This window comes from Oenanthe melanoleuca, chromosome 11, assembly GCF_029582105.1.
Source record: "Oenanthe melanoleuca isolate GR-GAL-2019-014 chromosome 11, OMel1.0, whole genome shotgun sequence".
NCBI classification, from domain to species: domain Eukaryota; kingdom Metazoa; phylum Chordata; class Aves; order Passeriformes; family Muscicapidae; genus Oenanthe; species Oenanthe melanoleuca.
In genome coordinates, this window is record NC_079345.1 from 6,617,904 (window position 1) to 6,638,216 (window position 20,313).

The 20,313-nt window shown below is 49.2% G+C and overlaps 1 protein-coding gene across 1 annotated transcript; it reads left to right on the top strand.

The window, feature by feature from the left end:
- Nucleotides 1-1,046: 1,046 nt before the first annotated feature.
- Nucleotides 1,047-18,529, top strand: HYDIN (HYDIN axonemal central pair apparatus protein). Its single transcript, XM_056501050.1, has 21 exons — nucleotides 1,047-1,051; nucleotides 1,638-1,731; nucleotides 2,863-2,955; nucleotides 3,190-3,309; nucleotides 3,443-3,577; nucleotides 3,776-3,975; nucleotides 5,770-5,894; nucleotides 6,454-6,655; nucleotides 7,058-7,241; nucleotides 7,588-7,687; nucleotides 8,181-8,299; nucleotides 9,835-10,058; nucleotides 10,923-10,990; nucleotides 11,818-12,053; nucleotides 12,785-12,885; nucleotides 13,098-13,233; nucleotides 13,687-13,851; nucleotides 15,958-16,110; nucleotides 17,577-17,815; nucleotides 18,155-18,410; nucleotides 18,476-18,529. The coding sequence occupies exons 1-21, from the start codon at nucleotides 1,047-1,049 to the stop codon at nucleotides 18,527-18,529; spliced, it is 3,009 nt and encodes a 1,002-aa protein (XP_056357025.1).
- The last annotated feature ends 1,784 nt before the right edge of the window (nucleotides 18,530-20,313 follow it).

Genomic DNA, 20,313 nt, shown 5'->3' on the forward strand with positions numbered 1-20,313 from the left:
CCAAAAAAGGCTGTGGGAACTGTTTGACAGGATGTTATCATTAAGCTGTGATGGTTGGTGAAGGAGAGATCCCAAACCTCTCTCCAGTGGAGCCGTGGGGCTGATCCCCAGCAGTGTCTCCATGAGGGCTGGTGGCACCTGTGGGCCAGCCCCAAAAACAAGGGGAGCTGTCACTTGCAGTGCTATGACCTGATAGATGTGGCTGTGCTGGGGCACTGGCAGCCCCTGAGCTGAGCGCCCTTGCATCCCAGCACTTTTCCTATAGAATTGGATATCACAGCCCTCCAGACTGGAGCTGTCACCCCACTCATCCAGTGGCTCTCTCCTCAGCCTCAGGCATGCACTGAGCTCCTGCTGGTGCCCAGGGTTACACACAGGCAATAGAAAACAAACCAGGAGCCTGCACAGCTTCCAGCAGCCAGCAAGCCTTTCCACGGCCCAGCACAATAAATGTACACACAGGCTGGGCAGAAAAACAAGCCCAGGCAAGCATTTCCCTGCCCAGGTTTTTAACCCTTTCCATGCCTTGCTGGCTCAGCTGAGAGAGCAGGTTGTCACCAGACCCCTTCCCTCCCCCACCCAGCTTTTCTGCACCCCATGTTATAAGAACAGGGTGCATCCTCCCCCTCTGCCTCTGTCCAGAGCCTCCAAACTGCTGTGGGTTTCAGCTGCAGCCCCACTGGGGAGCTGCTCCCTCAACAGTGCATTCAGATGAACAGAGTCAGCCTGTTTCCAGGGCAGCATGCTTTTGCCTTAGCCAAGCTTTCTTTCTGGAACCATGACAGCGTCATGCCTGTCTCAGTGCCTGATGCATGAGATTCTTGGGTTTCTGACCCACTGTAGTGACTGTGGGCGTGTTTTTAGGGTCAAAGCAGCTGCCTTGTCGCCTAAAGGAGCAACAGATGCTAGGCATTATCATTTTGTTGTCAGCTGGGGACAGTTTAAAAAGAGAGTGCAGTAGATAAAGGCAAAGAGATTCCTGCTCCGGGCTATGATTCCTTTTATCAACCCAAGAAGGCAGCAGGGAAGAACTGAAGAAAGCAGAGATGAGGTATGTGTGGGATTCAAGGTGTTATTTGGGGAACAATTTTGCCCCCTATGATGTCAAACCAGGGCTATGAGCAAAAGCAGTCCTGTCCATAACTGTGTGCCAAAAGAAAATGAACTGTCTGCACAAAGAGCAGACATGTCTGTCCCTTCTCACTGACCCGGACCACAGCCCAGAGTCCTCCCTGTGTGCAGGCATCCTCCCTGCCCAGGACTCCAGAGAAATGCAGGTTCATCCACTCCACGCCAGTGGGGTGAAATTTAGGGACCAAGCCGACTGCAAGGAGCAGGACCCCGAGCTGTGACAGAAGGGATAGGTAGCACTCACAAGTGCTGTGGCCAAGGCTGTCTCTGGCAGAGGTGCAAGGCAGTGGTGCAGCTGCCCCCTGAGCCCCCCGGCCACCGCTGGCCACATCCGCCGGGAGGAAAAGCCCCATCAGCAAAGGATGCGCCGCTTCCCCTGGGCGCTCACCGGATGGCTGATAAGGAACAAACCCACCCATGCCCTGCCCTCGGTCTGCACTGGCCCCCCAGCCCTAATGTGACAGGCTGTGAGGAAGGGACACATATCTTTTTTCTGCTCTTGAAAGGGTCCCGCGGGCCCCAGGGAAGGCTCCGGCGGAGCTTCCCGAGCTGGCACAGCCTCTGCCCCTCGCTGCAGCAAACAATGCCATCGTGCGGCTGGTACTGCTTCCTCGGCTGATGAATCCTGGCTAAAAACCGCTGCTTCCATCCCGGAGTTAATAATTCCCTCTGTCCTGCTGAAGTGCTTCCATAGTAGGAGGAGATACCTTAGTAGGATGCTGCTAACTGGGAGCTGGTATCCTGTTGGTTGGGGCTGTCCTGGTGCAGCAGGGAACATTGTGTGCTGCTTCAGGGACAGTCCAGTGTCTTGCCTGGCTCTGCCAAGAGCCATGTTAAACCAATGTAAACCTGAAGTTATGAGTGCGTGCTTCTTTCCATCCCCTTTGTGTAATTCCTTCTGTCCGGTTGGACACTCACCTGTGCTGGTCTCACCAACCTGCCCTTGGGCACCTGGCATGTGGAGGGCAGCTCAAACTCTGCCTGGAGCCTTGAGAGACATGGCTGGTCTCAGCTAGAACAGGTTCCAAACCAGCTGCTCTGTCTCATCTCCTGTGTGGAGCACAGATCCAGCCCAGCAATGGAGTCAGGGCAATTCCTCCTTCCCACCCACAAATGTCCCTTTGCTGACTGGAGCTCACTTGACTGGAGATGTCCTGGTGCTGGGGCTCTGTCAAGGACATCTCTGTGTTCTTCTGGGAGGTGTCTGTGAGGCCAGATAGAGAAAACAAATGCTAATTAAAAAGAGAGCACTGAAGCTTGGACCCATTCCTGTGCACTTCAGTCTTGGCACAGCTCTGCTTTCTTGCCTCCCTCGGACTCACCCGCAGTGACATCTCCATGCTGTGGGTTGTGAGTGTTGTACAAGGATGGAGTTAGGGGAGTTCTGATAATTCCTCCCCAGTTTCTGCAAAGGTCACCAGCTCAATCCAGTGAAACTAAAGAAACAAATGCCCAAAGAGCAGAAATCCCCAAACATGTCACATCAAATCCCAGAGCAGCTAATGGGACAGAGCCACGTGCTTACAGCACGTGCATTCTGCTCTATATCGTTAATTTACTGATGTTAAATATTTCAGCAGGTAACTTCCAGGGCTTCCAGAGCTGTCCTAGTGTCTGTGATCACAAATTATTCATCAGTAGAAAGTGAACAAGAAAAGCCTCTATGAACAAGTGTATTTCTGAGGCTATTGGTGGTTCTTTACCTTTCAGCTGATTCTCTCTGCCTTCCAGAAGGAGATGTCTCTCACCATTAAGCAGAGGCTGGCCAGCACTAAGAAGCTGAATCTGCCTCAGATTGTCCAGCCTCAACACAAGCATCACGAGGTAGCCTTTCCCTGCCCTTGCTGTTTGTTGTGATATTTGAGAAGGAATGCCAGAAAAGCAGCTTGGCTTGAGCCTGCTCAGTGTGTTCCAGCAGCTTTTGATCAGCCCTGGGCAGAGGTGGAAGAGCCACTGTTTGCTCAGTGTGGGCTGGGCAGATGTATTCACCCAGAGTCTGTACTTCACTGGGGATCAGAGCAGAACTGAACCTCTCCCTGCTCTCTCTTGCCTCTCCAGATCTCAGCAGCTGGCCCAGATCACAGCTCAGTTCAACCTTGCCCACCTGAGGTGGTGTTTCGGAACTACAGCCCTGGTGAGGTCTGTGAAGTGCCAGTGGTTCTGAGGAACAGGGACAAGGTAAGTGCTGGCACGTGGAGGTTTAACTCTGTGCTGGAAAAGGAGAGTGCAGAAGGGTGGTGAAGGATGGCACCAGGCCATGTCCACCTGTATCCCCAAGTGGCAAAACCATCATTCCATGTCTTTCCTGCAGGTTTCTCATCTGGTGAAGGTCACCTTGGAGAGCTCCCCTTATTTCCAGCTGGTGGGCCCCAGGGATGCATCCCGCAAGGTGCCTCCAGGCCTCTCTATGACTGTCCATGTCCTCTTCAACCCTGGGGAGAACAAGGTGAGTCTGCAGCTCCCCAGAGATTGGAGTTTTCTGTGGAAAGTGAACCTGCAAGGCTGGATCCAGGGCATCTGGCCTGGGTTTTGAGGACCTCTGCTGGTTTCAGTGGAGTTGTACTAGATCTAGACTGGGAGATACTCTGCCCATGCTGAAGATGGGGATAAATGCCCTGTGCTGAGACAGTTTCTTTTCCTGCAGGATTATTTCCACCAGCTCCTCTGCATCACTGACAGGGAAGAGTTCATTGTGCCAATTCGGGCCATTGGTGCCCGAGCCATCCTGGACTTCCCTGGCCAGCTGGACTTCTCAGAGTGCCCGGTCAAGTACAGCACCCAGAAAACTGTGCTGGTTCGAAACCTCGGTAACCGGGCAGCTCACTACCAGCTGAGCACCCCGAGGTGAGGCAGCTCAGCTTTTGTTGTGCAAAACACTTTTGGGTGATAATAGAGCTGATAAAGAGCAGCAAAAGAACCAGAGCATCAGAGCTGCTGCCCTGCAGCTGCTGGAAATGGGTAAGACGTGTGGGGTTTGCTGTTGCTTCTGGTGTTTTAGACAGGACGCAGCCTTTGAGCTTTCTCTGTCCCAGATTTCCTGGAGGGTGCTGGAACATGTCAGTAGCTGGCTTGCACCCTCCTGAGCACAAGCAGCTTCTGAAATGGTCACTCACCACTGTCAGCCAAATAGACCTGTTCTCTGGGAGGCCATAGGCATGTAATTTTCCAGTGTCCTCTCATGAGATGCCCCATGTGAATTGTGTTGCGGACAGCCTGTGCTGTTCCTGTCAGTCTCAGATGACAATCACTGTTTCTCCTGTGCATTTTTGCATTTTTGCATTTTTGACACCGTTATCTGCAAGGAAACGAGTCCAGCTGGCTGGTGGTGAGTTGAGGGTTATGTGATCCTAGAGGTCTTGGAGCTGAGGTCAGGAATGCAGCACAGACCTGCTGTCTTAACCTGGACAGCTGAGTGGCTTTGATTGTTTTTTTTTTTTTTTTTTTCCCCTGGCAAAACAGAGGTCAAAAGATTTTCTGCTATGAAACATGAAGGTCTGAGAGGAGCTTCCACCAAAGCCTGCCAAAGCTGTTTAAGCAGGCTCCTCAGATGCTGTTCAAACAGGCTGCTGCTTTTGACTGTGCAAATATGTAGGCAGGAACTTGTAAATCCCTGCACAGTTTTTCTCTGAGGTTTCCAGATCTTGTTTTGTCACTGCCAAAATAAATACCCAATAAATTCTGACATCTTTTTGAAATGTAGTTGCCAGCTGTTCTATTGAGTGCTACAGAACATGTTGGATCCTGCTTGATAGACATTTGAAGAGTTTCTGAACTTCAGGAATTAAATATTGAAATAGATGAAATAGAGCCTGGGTGCAGTGACAGGGGAAAGATGGAGCTTGCTGATTCTTGAAAATTCTGAAAACCAGAATTTTTCAGCACAGAGATGGAGTAATGGCTGCTTTAACAGACTGGGTTTATTAGAATGGTTAATGCTGTTTGATGTCAGCTATTATACCATCACTAAAAAGTAATAAATGTTAAGATTAAATTATATTTGGGTTTAATGGACAGATGAGGCAATTCAATTAGCAATATTTTTTCTGTCTTCCTTGAGTTGAGAGGTAGCTTTTAATGAGATAAATTCTCCCAAAATCTAAGGATTTAACAATGGCAGTTAAGGGAATAGTGAACAAAAGAAAGTTTGTCTGTAGAAGATAATTATACTATGGGACTTGAAGTTGACTTCAGCCTCCTTGCACATGGAATTTACCAAAAGTGGAGGTGCATGATGCTTTGAGAGCCTTGGTCACAGAATTGCCAGCTTTGTTCACTTGTCAGCTCTGTTTCTAAATTATGTCAGAAGTCCTTGGTATCTTCATGGCCATGACTTTTGCCCAGCTCTGTCAATAAGGGGAGCTGATGCCTGAGGAAAGTAAGCAAGCTGTAAATGACCCTTAAGCCCCATTGCAGAGAGCTGGAGGCAGAGTATGGAGGAGATGAGGTCATTTTATCCCACAGGATCTTGTGAGGGCAGTATCTTCTCACACTAGTCAGTAGCTGTTTCTGATCCTGTCTGTTCTTTCTTCTTCTGTTGGTGTGCTCCTTGCTTGAACAAGTGAGCAGAAGTGGACTGGACTGCAAAAGGGATAACATCCCCAAATCTTCCCCAAGAGTCCTGATATCTCTGTGTTGCAGCCCCTTCTCTGTCATTCCGGCCATGGGAACTCTGGGTATCGGTGACAGCATGCAGGTGACGGTGGGATTTCAGCCACTGAGGACTGGTGGCCATTCTGCATCCCTCATTGTGCACTATGACACAGGTGAGTGCTGGGCACTGCACAGGGCACTCTCTGCATCCCTCAGAGCAGAGCCCTTTCTAGTCAGAAAGGCTGATGTGGCCATGGATTTAAAGAGGGAGATGATGATAGTTTTCATGGTGCTCATTTTGTAGTGGTTTGTCATTTTGATCATTGTAGAGCTGCATATAAATGCCATTTCTAGAGAGCATGTCTGATATTTATTGTCCCATCTTTCCTGAGAAACACTCACCTGCAACAGGAAAGGTGAGCTTGATATTGAAGTTTGATGAATACCAGGACTTACTTGGTTGGAATAATGAAGATTTGAAAGTTCTGGAAATGAGGGAGCCTTTGGCAGAGGTCTGTTCTAGAGGGTGAAATGCTGAAATGTTGGCAGGTTGTCCAGGGCATCCTCATGCTGTGCACATGCAGCTCTCAGGTTGTGATAAAGGTACTAATCCATGGAACTGCTCATTCAGCTAAAAGCTGTGACACCTTCTTCTGGGACCTGTGGTTTGTTCTGTTCCTTCTGCTTCCATCAGTCAATGAGCTGAGCAGACTCCCCTTTTCTTTGTTCCAGGTGAAGACACCCACACAAGTCTTCATGGAAGAGCTGTGGATGTGGACATCAGGCTGGACAGGAATACTGTGACATTTGGGAAGACATACATCACACGGTCAAACCATGCAACTGTGCACATCCACAACCTGAGTAAAATCACAGCCTGCTTCCAGTGGAAGACTGCTGATACTCAGGAACAGGAGGATCAGCTGAAGCTGAGGTAGATTTGAAAAATCTATTTCAATCAGGTATCCTGCCCATGGGTAAAACTATTCAGGAGATATTGGTGCTTTTGAACGGCTTAGGGTAAGTAAATCCAGTTGGAGGGTGGCTGGTGGATTCTCCCTCAGCTGTGGCAGTGGCTTTGAGCCCTCTCTTGAGGGCTGCTGGCTTTCAAAACCTCTCCTAAGTTTCTAAGTGTGGAATAAAACTACCTGCTGTGCTAGTGAACAACAAGTGATCCTCTGATCCATTTGGGATCCCGTGGCTTGGGGTCAGCCCCTTGCTGAGGAGCTGCTGCTGCTCCTCCCCAAGTGCTTTGCTGCTCCTGCACTTCTACTTCTCTCTGTAAATATGTGGCTTATTAAACAGCTTGCTCGGTTTGTCTCTCCTGTGGCTGCAGGCAGTATCACAGGCTGTGTCAGCAGGACAAGGACAAATTGTCTGATTTTCTGAAGGAGCACAGAGTGGACACCACTTGCCAAGAATATTCAGCTCTTCTCACCCACACCCTCCAGAGAGTGAGGGCAAAGGTGCAAGAAGACCCCATGCTGTTCTATGATGACATTTTCTGCCTTCAGCCGAAGGTAAGTGATTGCTGAGAATCTCCCTTCCTGCTTCTCCTCGTTCTCTTCCTCCTCATCACTGAATGAGGTCACTTGACAGATCCCTGCCTCAGCTGGCTTTGTGTGCCAAGAGAGAAGCCATCAGGATTGTGGTGAGGCCAGAGAGCTGGCTGCAGAAAGCATTTCTGCCCTGGGGGCTCCTGGCAGGGATAGGAGCCTGACTAAAGCTTCCAAACTCTATTATCAGTGTTGTTGATAAGTGTTAATCACTGTGTCACTGATGTTCTAAATAAAGGCTTAGGCTATGGTTGAAAATAAGAAATGTGATGCTTGAAGATAAATGTTTTGCTGTCTCCTTCTGCTTTAGGAGGGAGAAATCTGGCCAAAATGTTCAGCTGAAATCAATGTGTTCTTTAAGCCCCAGGAAGCCCAGGTCTATAATCAAGCAGTTTACTGTGACATCTCAGGTACAGCTCCTTCTCCTGCCTCTCTCACCCCAGTGCAGTCAAGGTGCAAATATTCCCCCAGGTCACTGGGCTCCTGTGGGATTGCTGGGAAAGGTCTGAGGTCAGCAGGGCAGTGCTGGCACATCCCTACTGTCCCTTCAGCTTCCAGGGAATCTCCTCTATTTGTTTTTTTTTTCCCCTCTCAGCTGTTCTGAATGCTGCCTGTATTTAGTCTACTCCTCCTCCTCCTTTGGGAAAAACTCTGAAGTGCACCCAGGAGGAAGAATAAAATTTCTGGCATTCCCTAAAGTTCCATTATCAACATAGGGACAGAGAAAGGATGGTCTCTATGGATGTACCACATCTCCTGAGGGAAGACAGTGGTTTATATCTTCTCCTGGAACATCAGGAGCTGGTCCCAGGCAGCTCAGAGCCAGGGACCAGAATTAAGGCTGCCTGGAAAAAGCAAGATAGCAAAAGGAATTACCATACTGAAATAGAAATCTCTCCCCAGGCCGTGAGACCAGGCTGCCCCTGCTCCTCAAAGGGGAAGGCCTCGGGCCTCAGCTCCGCTTCAGCCTTGAGGAACTGAACATTGGGGAGGTTTTTTTCAGAGCAACCCACAGATATGAGGTGAGCAGCAGGGTTGGGGGGATCCTGGTGGCTCCTGGAGCAGCAGTGAGCCTTGTGGAATTCCTGGCAACTTGGGCAGTTGTGACCCCAGTCAAATTTGGGTGGTTTCTTAGAATCTGGATCTTTTTGGTGAGGTCGGAAAGGTGTATCTGTTATTCACAAAACCCAATCTCTGCTTTTTGGCAGCCTCACTATGGGATCAGCTGGGGGAGGTGTTATGGATGGGTAATGGGATGATTGGCTCTGGCAGTTAAGAGATGACCATGGCGTGCACGTTAACAGAAATTTTGTTGATGTGTGATATGTTTTTGCAGTTTGTCCCCTCACAGCCCCTTCCCCGGCACTGCTCCCGCCCTCAGCCGGGGCTGGCCCGCTGCCAGGGCCGTGGGGGGGCGGGGCTCGCTGCTGGGGGCGTGGCACGGCAGCGCCTGCGCTCCAATCACGGTGCGCGAAAGTGATCTGCACCAATGGGCAGCGAGGGAGCGGTGACTGACAGGCTCTGGGCGGGGCCAGGGGTGGCTGATGCAACACCAGGGCTATAAAAGGTGGAGCAGCCATATTGTGGATGAGTTTGTGGCAGGTGGTCGTGCTTGTAGTTGTGTTCTTTGTCCTTATTCAGTCCTGTCTTGTTTGTTGAGGTTTAATAAATGTTTACAATTTTAAAAGCGAGCAGTCATTTCTCACGGAGGCTTCCTGCAAAACCCCTTGGTGCATGAAAGCAACACTGGGTCAAAAGCTGCATGTTCAGAGGCTTTTGTTGCAGTCCCAGACACAAATCATCTTTGTGCTCAGGCTGTCCGAAAGCAGCTGGAGCAAACTGGCTGCATTTGAGTTCAAGTCCATTGCAAATGGTTTTGAGTGGAGTCCGTCCTGCCTGCTCTGGGAGTCAGAGGAAGCCATCCGCCCTCCTGGCTCAGCACTGGCTCTCAAAGGGCTTGGCAGCGCTTTCCCTTGCTGGCCAGTCCCTCACCACACTGCAGCCATGGTGTAGCTCTGCCTCTAGAAAGAGCAAAGTGTTTTTGGGAAGGAAGCAAAGGAACTTTCTACATGTTTTGTTTCTGGTGTTTTCCACGTGCAGTAAACAAGTTGGTGCAATGGAAGAAGGATGTGTTGTGTCCATGGTGGGGTTGGGCACACCTGCAGCAGCAGCAGCTGATTTCACTGGGAATGCTGCAATGCCCAGTGCTGCTCTTAGGGCTGGCTGTGAATGAACAGTGCTGCTCTTAGGGCTGGCTGTGAATGAACTTGGTGATGCTGAGCAGCTCCTCTGTGCTGCAGGCAAAGTGGACTGTCTGTGCCAGTGGGAAAGCCCCAGAGAGACTCTGGTTATGTGAAGTTCTTATTGCTTTGCATGAAAAACCCAAAGCCATACAAAGTTGTATTTCAAAGTTGTATTTTTTGATTTCTGCCATGCAGCAGCACAGGGCATCTTTTGCCTTTTACAGGTGTTAATAGTTTAATTTGAAAGTAACTCAGACTTCTGTAAGAAAGGAAGATTCCTCATGTATTTCCGTTTTGCTTCCCTGCTGCTGCAGGTGATCCTGTTAAACAAAGGACCTCTTAAGGCTCCCTTCAGCCTCGTCCCTCCAACCACAGCCATGGGCTCCTGCTTTACCTTCCTGCCTCAGGAGGGCATCCTGGCACCCAACAGGCTCCAGACCATCCAGATCTCCTTCTGTCCCACCATCCTGGGGGAGTTCCAGGAACAATTCTGCTTCCATGTGACTGGATCCCCTAAGCCTGTGGCCTTGCCTGTCAGGTGAGGAGGGCTTTGGGAGCTTGCTGGGCACATCTGTAGCTGTCTCTGGGTAATCATCTTCCATCCACCTCATTTTGTGGCGGAGCAGAGAAAAAAGGTGTTGCCTGAGGTCTTAGTCTTTGCTCTGGTTCTGGCATCCCTTTAGTGTGAGGGTGCCTGCTGCCCTGTGTGGGTACCCAGGAGCTGTATGTCTCCTGCTTAGGCCTGTGGCAGGCAGTGTGATGGATCCGCTTTGGGCAGTAGCTGCTCTGGGATGTCCCATCTGAACACCCAGTAAGGCCCCCATGGCTTTGGAGATGGCCCAGCCTTGGTGATTCGGCACCCACAGCAGTGTTTTTAAAACTTCTGTTAATAATCCATCCCAAATGGGCAACAGCAGCCTCACCTCACCTCTCATGGCCATGTTGTGTGAGACAAGCTCCCAGCTCCTGTGCAGACAGTGCTCTGGTACCTCCTTTCTGCAGCCAGGAAAGGACTGATGTTGGAGACAGGGAAGTGTGCAGCAGACACTGTCCCAAGGACGTGGGCATCATCCCATGGGCTGGTGCCATTGCAAAGGTTAACATCCTCACTCAGCAAAGGATAGGGGTGGGAAAAAAAGAGGAAAATTGATGATAGGAGAAGTAAAACTCACTTCTCAGGACCACAGCAGCCTGAGGGCTTGTCCCAGATAATCTGTCAGCTGCTGACCACCCTGCTTTGGCTGCCTCTTGTCCACATGAGTGCTGTGCTGAGCACCGGGTGGTGGGTTGATTTGAAACCCAGAGTGCTCTGACAGCAGCTTTTATCCACCCCAGCCCTAACACCTGAACCCTTTGCAATTCCTTGAGCAAAGCCACTGCCTCCCTGACTTTGTCCTCTCAGGGGCTGTGTCATGGGACCGAATTTCCATTTCGATGTGCCTGCCCTCCACTTTGGTGACGTCTCCTTTGGTGAGTGTGCCCTGGGCTCGCTCCAAACTGTGAGAGGTTTGTGTGTTGCTGGAATGGAGCACTTGAACACAAGAGCATCCATCACTGGTGTTCCTCCACAACAGCCTCTTCAGGATGTTAACTCCAGGGTTGCTGGTGCCTTAGGCAGCATTTTGCCATCCTGAGAACAGATAGGACCGAAGGAATAGAAAGAAGGCTGTGGAATATGTCACCTCCACACATAGCTGGCCAACCAAGCCATGTATACCCTGCAGAGCAGCTTGTGGGCTGGTGTCCTGGCTCTGCAGGGCATCCCCATGAGGTGTTGCTGTATCCCTGATTTCCATTTTGGAAACCAACTCTTGGAACTGAACTGGTGTAAACCTTTGCGGGCAGCAATCGCAGCCAGTGAGCAGCATGGGTGTGATGTCCCTGTTTGTTGTCTGAGGTGGTTCCTAATTGCTGATCTCGAGGCAAGGCTCAGGTTTGCCTCCAGTGGAGTGGGCTGTGAGTTGTCACGAGCTCAGTCTGGTTGCCCCAGAGTAAACAGTCTGTCTGGATGGATATTCATCAGTGAGAAATAACTGGTGCTGCTTTGGGGTAGGTGAGAGATCTTCTCCTTGTCAGAGAGAGAGAAAGAAATGTGTGGTGTTCTAAGACTCGGCATTTCCAAGGCAGCAGTCTGGGATCAGCATCAAAGGGAACTAAGGATTAATTCCTCCCTCTGCTTCCCAATGAGCTGTAGTTCAGATAATAAAGAGCTCAACAGTTTTATCCTACCTGGACATTCACACCAGGAATAATTAGATAATTAAACACCTGAATGGATATTTATGTCATTTTCTTAGGTTTTCCTTGCACCTTGAGGTGCTGCCTGTCTAACACCTCCCTGGCACCCATGTCCTTCAACCTCTGCATTCCTGAGGATGGCTTGGGAGAGCCCAGCATTTGCAGCTTCATTCAGATATTCAAAATCACTCACCCATCCTGGAGGAAGGGAGTTCAAGGTTTTGTGAAGCCAAGGGAGTTTAAAATAAGTCCCTGCAGAGGGACTGTCCGTGCCTTGGGATCCCAGGATATCGAGGTATGGGAAGAGTCCAGCTGGTGGGGCTGAAGCCTTGCTGGAGTGTGGGAGGGCTGTGGCTCTGCCAGCTTTGAGCATCGTGTAGGGGAGAGATCTGCACTGGTGTGAGGCCTCTGTTAGCTGGGTTGCTCGGGATATTCCTCAAGGAGCACTGTTCTGCTGCCAAAATCACAAGCTGAAATCATATACCGGATGGTCAAATGCAGAAGCCATTCTTGTGTTTTGGAGAGTGATTTCTTTGATTGAAAGTGGGCAGAGGAAGGATGAAAACAGAAGGTAGCTGTTAAGAGAGAGATATCACTGTATAGAGCAGTTTGCTTTTTTTCCTGGTGTCATTTCTCATGTCCTGGGGAGCAGATGAGTTGTATTCACTGCAGGGATCTTTAGTGGGGACAGAAAATACTCTGCAGCCACAAACTGCCCAGCATCTGCTGGGCCACACTTTGCCCTCAGCTTCCTGCTGTAAAGCTGAACTCACTCTGTTAAAGAGAGCTGATTTCTTCTGCGTTATGTTGCTGTAGATAGGTGAAAAATTAGTCCCTTAAACTAATCTCATCTTGCCAGAGGGCTTTTGTTAGCCTCCAAAAGACTGTGCCCTACTTATGGACCAGCAGAAGAGTTAAGGCAAAATCCTCCTTTTCTGTACCATGGAACAAGAACTGGAGGACACCACACATGGGTGATGAAGTTTTGGGACTGAGCAGTTATTTCCTGTTCTTCTTTTCTATCAGGTCACTCTGTGTTCCAACACTGTCAGAGAGTACGAGCTGGAGCTGGTGGTGGGTGTGGATGGTGTTGGCAAGAAGTTGTTGGCACTGCCCCTCACAGCCAGGTACCAACACTTTTCTTGCAGTCTTTTCTTGTGCATCCAGCACCAGCACATTGCCTGGCTGCAGCTCCAAAGGAGAAGTGTTGCTTAATGAGCACTGTAGGACTGTTAAATCTCTATTTGGTTTGACAAATGTCTTATGCTCCATTCCATGCTCTTTGAGGACAAAATGCTCTCAGTATCTCTAATTGCCTTGGGGTCATTTCTTTGCCCAGATGCATTGTTCCTCCACTGCGAGTGCTCAACCCTGTGGTGAAGTTCAGGCACTGCTGCCTAAAGTTCCCCTACGAGGAGAAGCTGACCCTTGTGAATGACAGCGACTTTCCTGGCTGCTACTGTGTTCTTCCTCAGGTTTGGCCTTGCCTCCAGTTCCTCCCCTCAAATGTTACTGGAGGGGGTTATTAGGGGAATAAAACGGTTTGGATAAGACCTTGCTGGTTTCTGTTCAAACATAAAGGTTTGTTAAGAACAGGAACCTACCTGAATACAAACTTTAGGAAGCAGTTTAACATCTTGAGGAAGATGTTTATATTCTAGTCTTTGACTTGTTTTCAAGTGGGAGAGCTTAGAAAGTTGTGAAAATCTGATGCAAGGATGCTGTCAGCACAGAAGTGGGTGTCTGTGAATGCAGCAACTTTTGGACCCCCTGGGGATGCTCAGCACCTACACCTTGCATCTTGTTTTTTGCCTTTTTGCTTTCTCCTGAGGATTTTTACAAGTGTGTGTGAGTTGCTCTTGTGGTAGATGTTAAGAAGTTTAAAGTTTCCTCAGCTCTGAAGTTGCTTTTGATTCTGTCCCTTGCAGGAGCACAAGGAGAAGGCTGCTGCATGGTACTCCAGCTCTGTGCCATCTGGGATTATCGAGGCTCACAGCTCGGTGCAGATCCCAATCACACTTGAGGCTCAGCAGCTGGGAGAGTGCAGCATCACTGCTGAGGTCTCTGTGTTTGGGAGAGAAGGATCCCCACTGGTGAGAGCCAGGGGAGATGTGTGCCTGGAGCAACTCCTCCCAGTGGGGTATAAAGTGGACAGGGATTCTTCCAGGAACTTGTGCTATATGGCTGGTGTGGCCAAGGAGAGAAGGGATTGGTGCACAAGCAGCAGCTTATGCCTCGAAAAGAGGAAAGGTGGAAGCCTCATAGGTGGCAATCTCAGTGCCTGCCCCAGCACATAGTTACAAATCTGGGATATGGGGTAACAAGCCCAGTCTGAAACCCAGACCAGTCCCTGGGTCTCACACTCTGCTGTGTTACCAGATGAACACAAGTGCTGCTTCATGACAATTCTTTGGGATCACACAGGGACATCCCTGAATCCTGCTAAAGCAAGCACTGTGTACAAGACCACACTGTTTTGTGCAGAGCTAGCTTGAGGCTTTTCTGAAAGTCAGGTCCCTCAGATGTGAGAAATATGCATCATATCTCCTCAACAAAAGCCCAGCCAAAGATATATGAATGTCCACACAACTTGCATCTGGAGCACAGACTTGACTTGTTTTTTCCACCAAGTTTAGAAATGGATGAGGCAAACAATTCCTGAACTAAAGCCTCCTAAAAGAGGATTCAGACATATGTCATAACAGCAACAGTGACTACAAAATGTAGGCCCTGTCTGTCAGGCATGGATGCTCTTCATCCCTAAATAGTCTGATCTGTGGCATTACCACCCCACCAAAGCCAGCAGTGCTGCAGGATGTGGGTGTGTGCATGTAGCAGTAACACTGAGGACAGAGTTGCCATCTGCTTTTATTCTGGCTCATGTGTGTCCTATTGCCTGTAATGCTGGTGAACAGGGTTTTTCTTCTCCCTTTTGAGAATACTGTAGATGAAGTGTTTGGTTTTTTTGACAAACCTTTTCCTCAGTGAGGTTATATCACATTGTTGCATGCTACCTGAAGTTGGGCCAGGCATCCTCCAGGTGCTATTCTGCTCATCTCCAAAGGGCTCTGCTCTGCCTTTGCTGCTTCTGCCCCAGGATCACCTGGAAGCAAAGCCAGCTGGTGAGGCACTGCTCCTCCCTCCAGCTGCTCCTTCCAGGGAGCCTTGGGCAGCATCAGCCAGGCTGCAGCTCCCTGGGCCTCCCTTCTGCCAGAGGGATGAAAGATCCATCATCATGCAGGGCTTTAGTTCCATATTCTTGAGGTACCAGCCACAGTACATAATTTTTGGCTCTTTGTACACAGTTTTGTATGTCCCAAAGGGATGTGCATTTCTGGATGCTGCTCCTGACTGAAGGTAATTCTGGCAGCTGTCAGTGCCATTCCCTCAAGTCAGACATCACTAAAGATTGTACATCATGAAGGCTGGTTTCTTCTGTAGTTAAATCATACTCCAGGCCCTGCAGTGAATCTTATTTGTGTTGTGAGTTTGATGCATTCAAGTCCTGTGTAAAAGTTGAGGTGTTTAGGACCAGTGAAATCCAGCAAGACTGAATAAATCCTCCTGGCTTTCACTGGTTTGAGCAGGTAGTTTAGCAAAGGAATCAATGTTCCTTGTCCTACTATCTCTGCCAGCTCTGCAAGAGCAACCCTTTAGGGTTTCAAACTGTTTTAAAGTCAGTTCAGTCTTTTTTTTTTTTAATAAAAAAATACTGCTTCAAGGATGCAATTACTAATTAATGCCCTTTATTCATATATATGAAGAATACATACAAGCACAAACTGAAGGCCACTAACTTGCCTCATCTCTGCTCTGGAGAGCCTGCCTTGCTTCTGACTTGTGCTGGTTTCACCAGTGTAGCTTTGAGGCTGTTAAACACCTTAGTGTTCAAGGATGGCTGGGCAGCAGCAAAAGTTGGGAAGGTGATTTGGGCCAAGATGGAGCAGTGAATGAAGCAGGCAGGAGGCAGGGGAAGTAACAGTGTAGAGGAGGTGTGAAGAAGCAAGCTTGGCAAACAGCATTTCTCTGTCCCCATGTAGTGGGAGCTTGTGCCTTTCAGGTGGGATCACTGCAGTCCCCACACTTGCTCCAGGCCTTCTGTTTCAGTCTACATTACTGACAGCTTCAAATGTCTAAGTTTTTAAAACTCTCCTTGTTGAGTCTTTTTTTTTATCTTGCCTACCTTCTTCCTGGAACAGGAAATCCGTTTAGAGTGCACTAGCCAGGGACCAGTTGTCCATGTCCATCCGAGGGAGATAAACTTTGGCACTATCCAAGTCTTACAAGATAGTTCCAAAATTCTCCAGCTCTCCAATCAGGCTGACATCCCAGCACCCTTCTGGATAGAGGTGGTAAGTGTCTTTGGAGCTGTTTTCCAGTGAAAATGGCTGTTTAGTAGCAGCCCTTGACTTGGTTTTTGTATGCAATGTTTCTGTGTTATTCTGTGTGAGTGGAAGCAAGATATCCTATCTGAGTGAAAACAAGAGGAGCCAGGATCTCAGGCATGCCTCAGTGAAATAGTTTGCAGAGAGGTTGGGGCACAAATGAGTCTGGATCATGTTTGCAAGTACTCTGTTTTGTGGAAGATATTTAGTGGTGCAAGTCACAGTTTTGAAGCTCTGAAATCAAGAGAAGCCTGTGACCCTTTGCTCCTGAGAGGGCATGGATTTCCCCATGGATTCCTCATTCCATCTGCATTTGCTTTGTGCCAACCTTCTGTTAATGGCAGAAACCAGGGTGTGAGATCTGCCCTCAAACTCCTCGTGGGAAGACAAGTTTCACAACTCCTGTGGGTCAAACCAGTAGGGCTGTTGCACACAAATGCACCTGTGAGGATTGTGCACCCCCAGAGCCTGTGGTCTCTGCAGCATTGCAGAATATCTCTGGAACCCACCTGCAGAGAAAGCCTATTTAATTTATAGAGGTTACATAAGGAGGTGAGCAGCAGAACTGGAGCTGGAGCTGCTCCTCTGGCAGGAGGAGCAAGGCTGGTGCAGCCAGGCAGGGTGCATGGCTTGGGGCTGAGTGGGATGTGCTCCCTGCTGGAGGGTGCATCTGTGAGAGGCTTGAAAACAGCTTTGAAAAGATGTTTGATCTTCTACATATTGGTTTAACTTTTGGAGCTGGCTAAAGCCAGCCCTGACACTGTGGACTTGTTTGTGTTTGTGGATAAAGCATTGGGTGTTGTGTGAGAGTCCAGGCTCAGCCTCCTGGACCAAGGAGGAGTGGGGTGAATTTTCCTCTTGCTGCTTTTCCAGCTGTTTGGGGGATAAATGTAAACAGCCCTTCAAGGGCTGTTGAGAAGCACTGACAGCCCCTTGGGAGAGGAATCTTTGGTGCTGGGGTTTTGCTCAGTTGGCTTTGCAGAGTTATTCTTCAGGCTCTCAGCAGTGCCCTCCAGCTGTGTGGCTGCTGGGCTGGGATTTGAGCAGTCCTGGCTTCCCCTGGCCTTGAACCTTTGTGCAGACCCAGCTCTGGTGTTAGGGAGGCAGGAGAGAGTAAATAACTTCCCTTGGCAAGCACTCCAAAGAGAGACTGGAGGGGGAATAACCTTCTTGTGAGGAGGAGCATCCCTTGGGTTGATCAAAACTGGGCTAATGATGTGAGTCTGTTAAAGGAGGGTAAAATACAGGTTGTGTAAGCTCTTGGAGAGTTGCTGTAGCTGGACTCCGTAGAATTAGAGTAGATTTAAAGTAGATTCAGAGTAATGAAGGCTTTATGATTTTTATCCTCTCTTTAGTCCTCCTGTTTTGTGCACCTCAGAGCAGAGCAGGGTCCATGGTTTCCCTCCTAAGTTTGTGTTTGGCTTGTCTTACAGGCTGGGAAACGCTCACCCTGGAAGATTGAACCCAGTAAAGGAGTGGTCCCCCCTATGTCTGAGATGTCTGTGATTGTCACAGCAAACCTGGATGACACTAAGAAATTCCAGGGCAAGGTGAAGGTGTTCATTGAGAACAGCCATACAACCATCATCTCTGTCCAAGCTGAGGGAATTGGCACCACAATTGTCACTGACAAACCTCTTGCTCCAAAGTTCGACTTTAAGCCCCACTTCAGGTAGGAGATTTTCAGCTTCCACTTCTGTGGGTTCAGCAAGGAACAATTTTTGCAGTCCTTAAAGCTAGATCTTCTTCAGTACTCCAGCTCTCTTTCCCTGAAGCCACAGGAATTCTTTAGAAATACATCATCTGAGAACCATTAGATATCCTGGAAAGCCACAGAAATAGAAAAGCTGGAAGACCTGGCTGTGGGTGAAGCTCTGAGCCTGGGCAGCCTTTTGGGTGGAAGTTTTATTGCAGAGTGTGCAGTCAGGGAACCTTACCAGAGTGCTGAAACTGAGTGACCACATAGAAATAGCAGCTCCCATGACATTTTCCATCTCTGCTTCTCCTCTAGCCTCACTCCCTGCCGTTACCAGTTCAAAATGACAAACAAGGGACGCCGCATCCATCGGCTGTTCTGGACCACGGAAGGTTTCAGCATCTTTCGGCGCAGTACTCGTCCCCCTGCCCTCCATGGCACCAAGAGTAAAAATGTTTCCCAGAGCCCCAGACCTGGCAGCCCTGTGTTTAAGCTGCAGCCACTGATGATGGACCTGAGGCCAGGCCAGACTGTGGAGATGGTGCTGGAAGGCTGCTCCAGCACTGCCCAGGTGAGGCCCCTGCCAGGGCCTGAGCCTGCCTTATCAGATCCCCTCCACTGGGGCTGCTTCTGCAGCCCCTTGATGTTTGCCTGGGGAAAGGGGCAAGTGACTTCAAGAAACTGTTTTAAGGCCACAGGTTTCCATGGCAAAACCAGTTGCTTTCCTTGCTGGGCACCATCAGTTGCTAAGGCTTTTTTTGTGTTTCCATAGCTACCAAAATCCAGTGCTGATCCCAGAATACAGGCTGATGGAAATACTGCTCCTTCGGGGCAAACAGGAGTTTACCAGTTTTGTGTGCTGAGGCAGAAAGGAAGGGCAGGGAAAGTAAGTTACACTTAGACTAGAAGTCAGGTAGGAAGTAAGTTAAACTAGTGTCAAGTGCTTTTTCCAAGGGAAGCAGGGAGTAAAACAAAAGCCCTGTAAATGGCAGGAGTGTCTGGGAGCAGCACTGCTTTTCGTCTGAAGACAAATATGAGCAGAGGGCTGGTCTAGCCCTGAGTCCTGGAGGAGGAAACCACAGTGTGCCAGCTCTAATGATCAGTGTGATGTCCATCCACATCCACGTGTCCTGGAAACTGTTCCCAGGGATCATCATAATTGAGAAATTGACTTTTGTCAACTTCTCTATTAGTGCTTGCCCCAGTCTCTCAGCCAGCCCTGGTGTCCCCAGGGCAGCCAGGTTTTGCAATACCCTTGGAGAGCAACTCAGAAGGGGAGATTTTAGCAGAGTCTGGGACCTGGACCTTTCTTTCCAGGGGAAATTAAACTCTGCAGAGAAGCTGCCAGCTAACCCTGGTATGTGTTCCCTGGCTCCAGGACCCCTGGGCACAGATACTTAGAATAAATAGGTGGCAGCACAGAAAGAAAAGAGAGATGTTGAGGGGAGCAGAGACTAATTACAGTCACTAATAGTAAGTGACAGGAATAGGGCTCATGGGTGGGTGGCAAGCCAGTGTGGGGTGTTTAGCTTGCCAGCACCCACTGGATGACCAGTGACTCTTGCATGCAGGAGGTGAAGGAAAGGCTGCTGTGTTATGCTACCGTGGGGAAGGAGACAGCAAAGAAACAAATAATGCAAGTGGATGTCTCCTGCAAGTTCATTTTGCCTGGTGTGCAAATATCTCCCAGAGCAATCACTTTCCATGTAGAAAAGGTATGTCTCTGGATTGCATCCTAGCATTTAAAGGTGTAACTGTTAAATTGGCTGGAAGTAAATAGAGATGTATGCACTTCTGGGGTTGAAAAATGTGAAATGCATCAGAAAGGGAAGGAGGTCCATGGCTATTTGAGGTTGTTTTCCCTTGTCTCCTGTTTCTGTAGAAACCCAGTGATGTCCTGACACTGCAGTACCAGCCTTTGTCTTTAAAAAACACCTGCTCCTTGCCATTCAGCATTGTGCTGGACTTGGAGCAGCCTTTCCAAATCTGCAGTGTGGACCAGCAGCCCCTGCCTGCAGATTCCAAGGTGAGCATCTGTGGGCTCCCTCAGAGGGGTTTGAAGAGGAGGGATGTGATGGTGCATTTCTGTTGGGAAGTCCTCAAGTTGAGAAGTTTATTCTATAGTGTCAGCAGTGGATTGGCCTGAACTGAATCAGCAGAGCTGCTGAAGGAATCAAAATCTCATTTGAATTTGGAACATCCATCCTGGCTCTAAGACATGAGGAGAAGGGAGCAGGAAAGCAGATCAGGGCAAGCCATGCAGTAAAGGTGTCTCCTGGAAAGCATCTCAGCTCTCCAGCAGCCATCCCCTTGTATTGCTGCTGAGCATGGAAATGTTAGAGAATCTCAGATCAGAGCATGGGGTCTGCAGACAGATCCTCACTGTAAAGAATTGAGGGTGAACTGAGAACATTTACTGTTTCCTGTTGTGAGACCCTGTGATCACAAAGGTGATTAATGCTTTTCCTCTCCTT

What these genes read in the sequence shown, in the direction of transcription:
- HYDIN (XM_056501050.1), top strand. An exon ending in CTCAACACAAGCATCACGAG is followed by an intron (nt 2,956 to 3,189) that starts GTAGCCTTTCCC and finishes TTGCCTCTCCAG; the next exon opens with ATCTCAGCAGCTGGCCCAGA. An exon ending in AGTTTACTGTGACATCTCAG is followed by an intron (nt 7,688 to 8,180) that starts GTACAGCTCCTT and finishes ATCTCTCCCCAG; the next exon opens with GCCGTGAGACCAGGCTGCCC.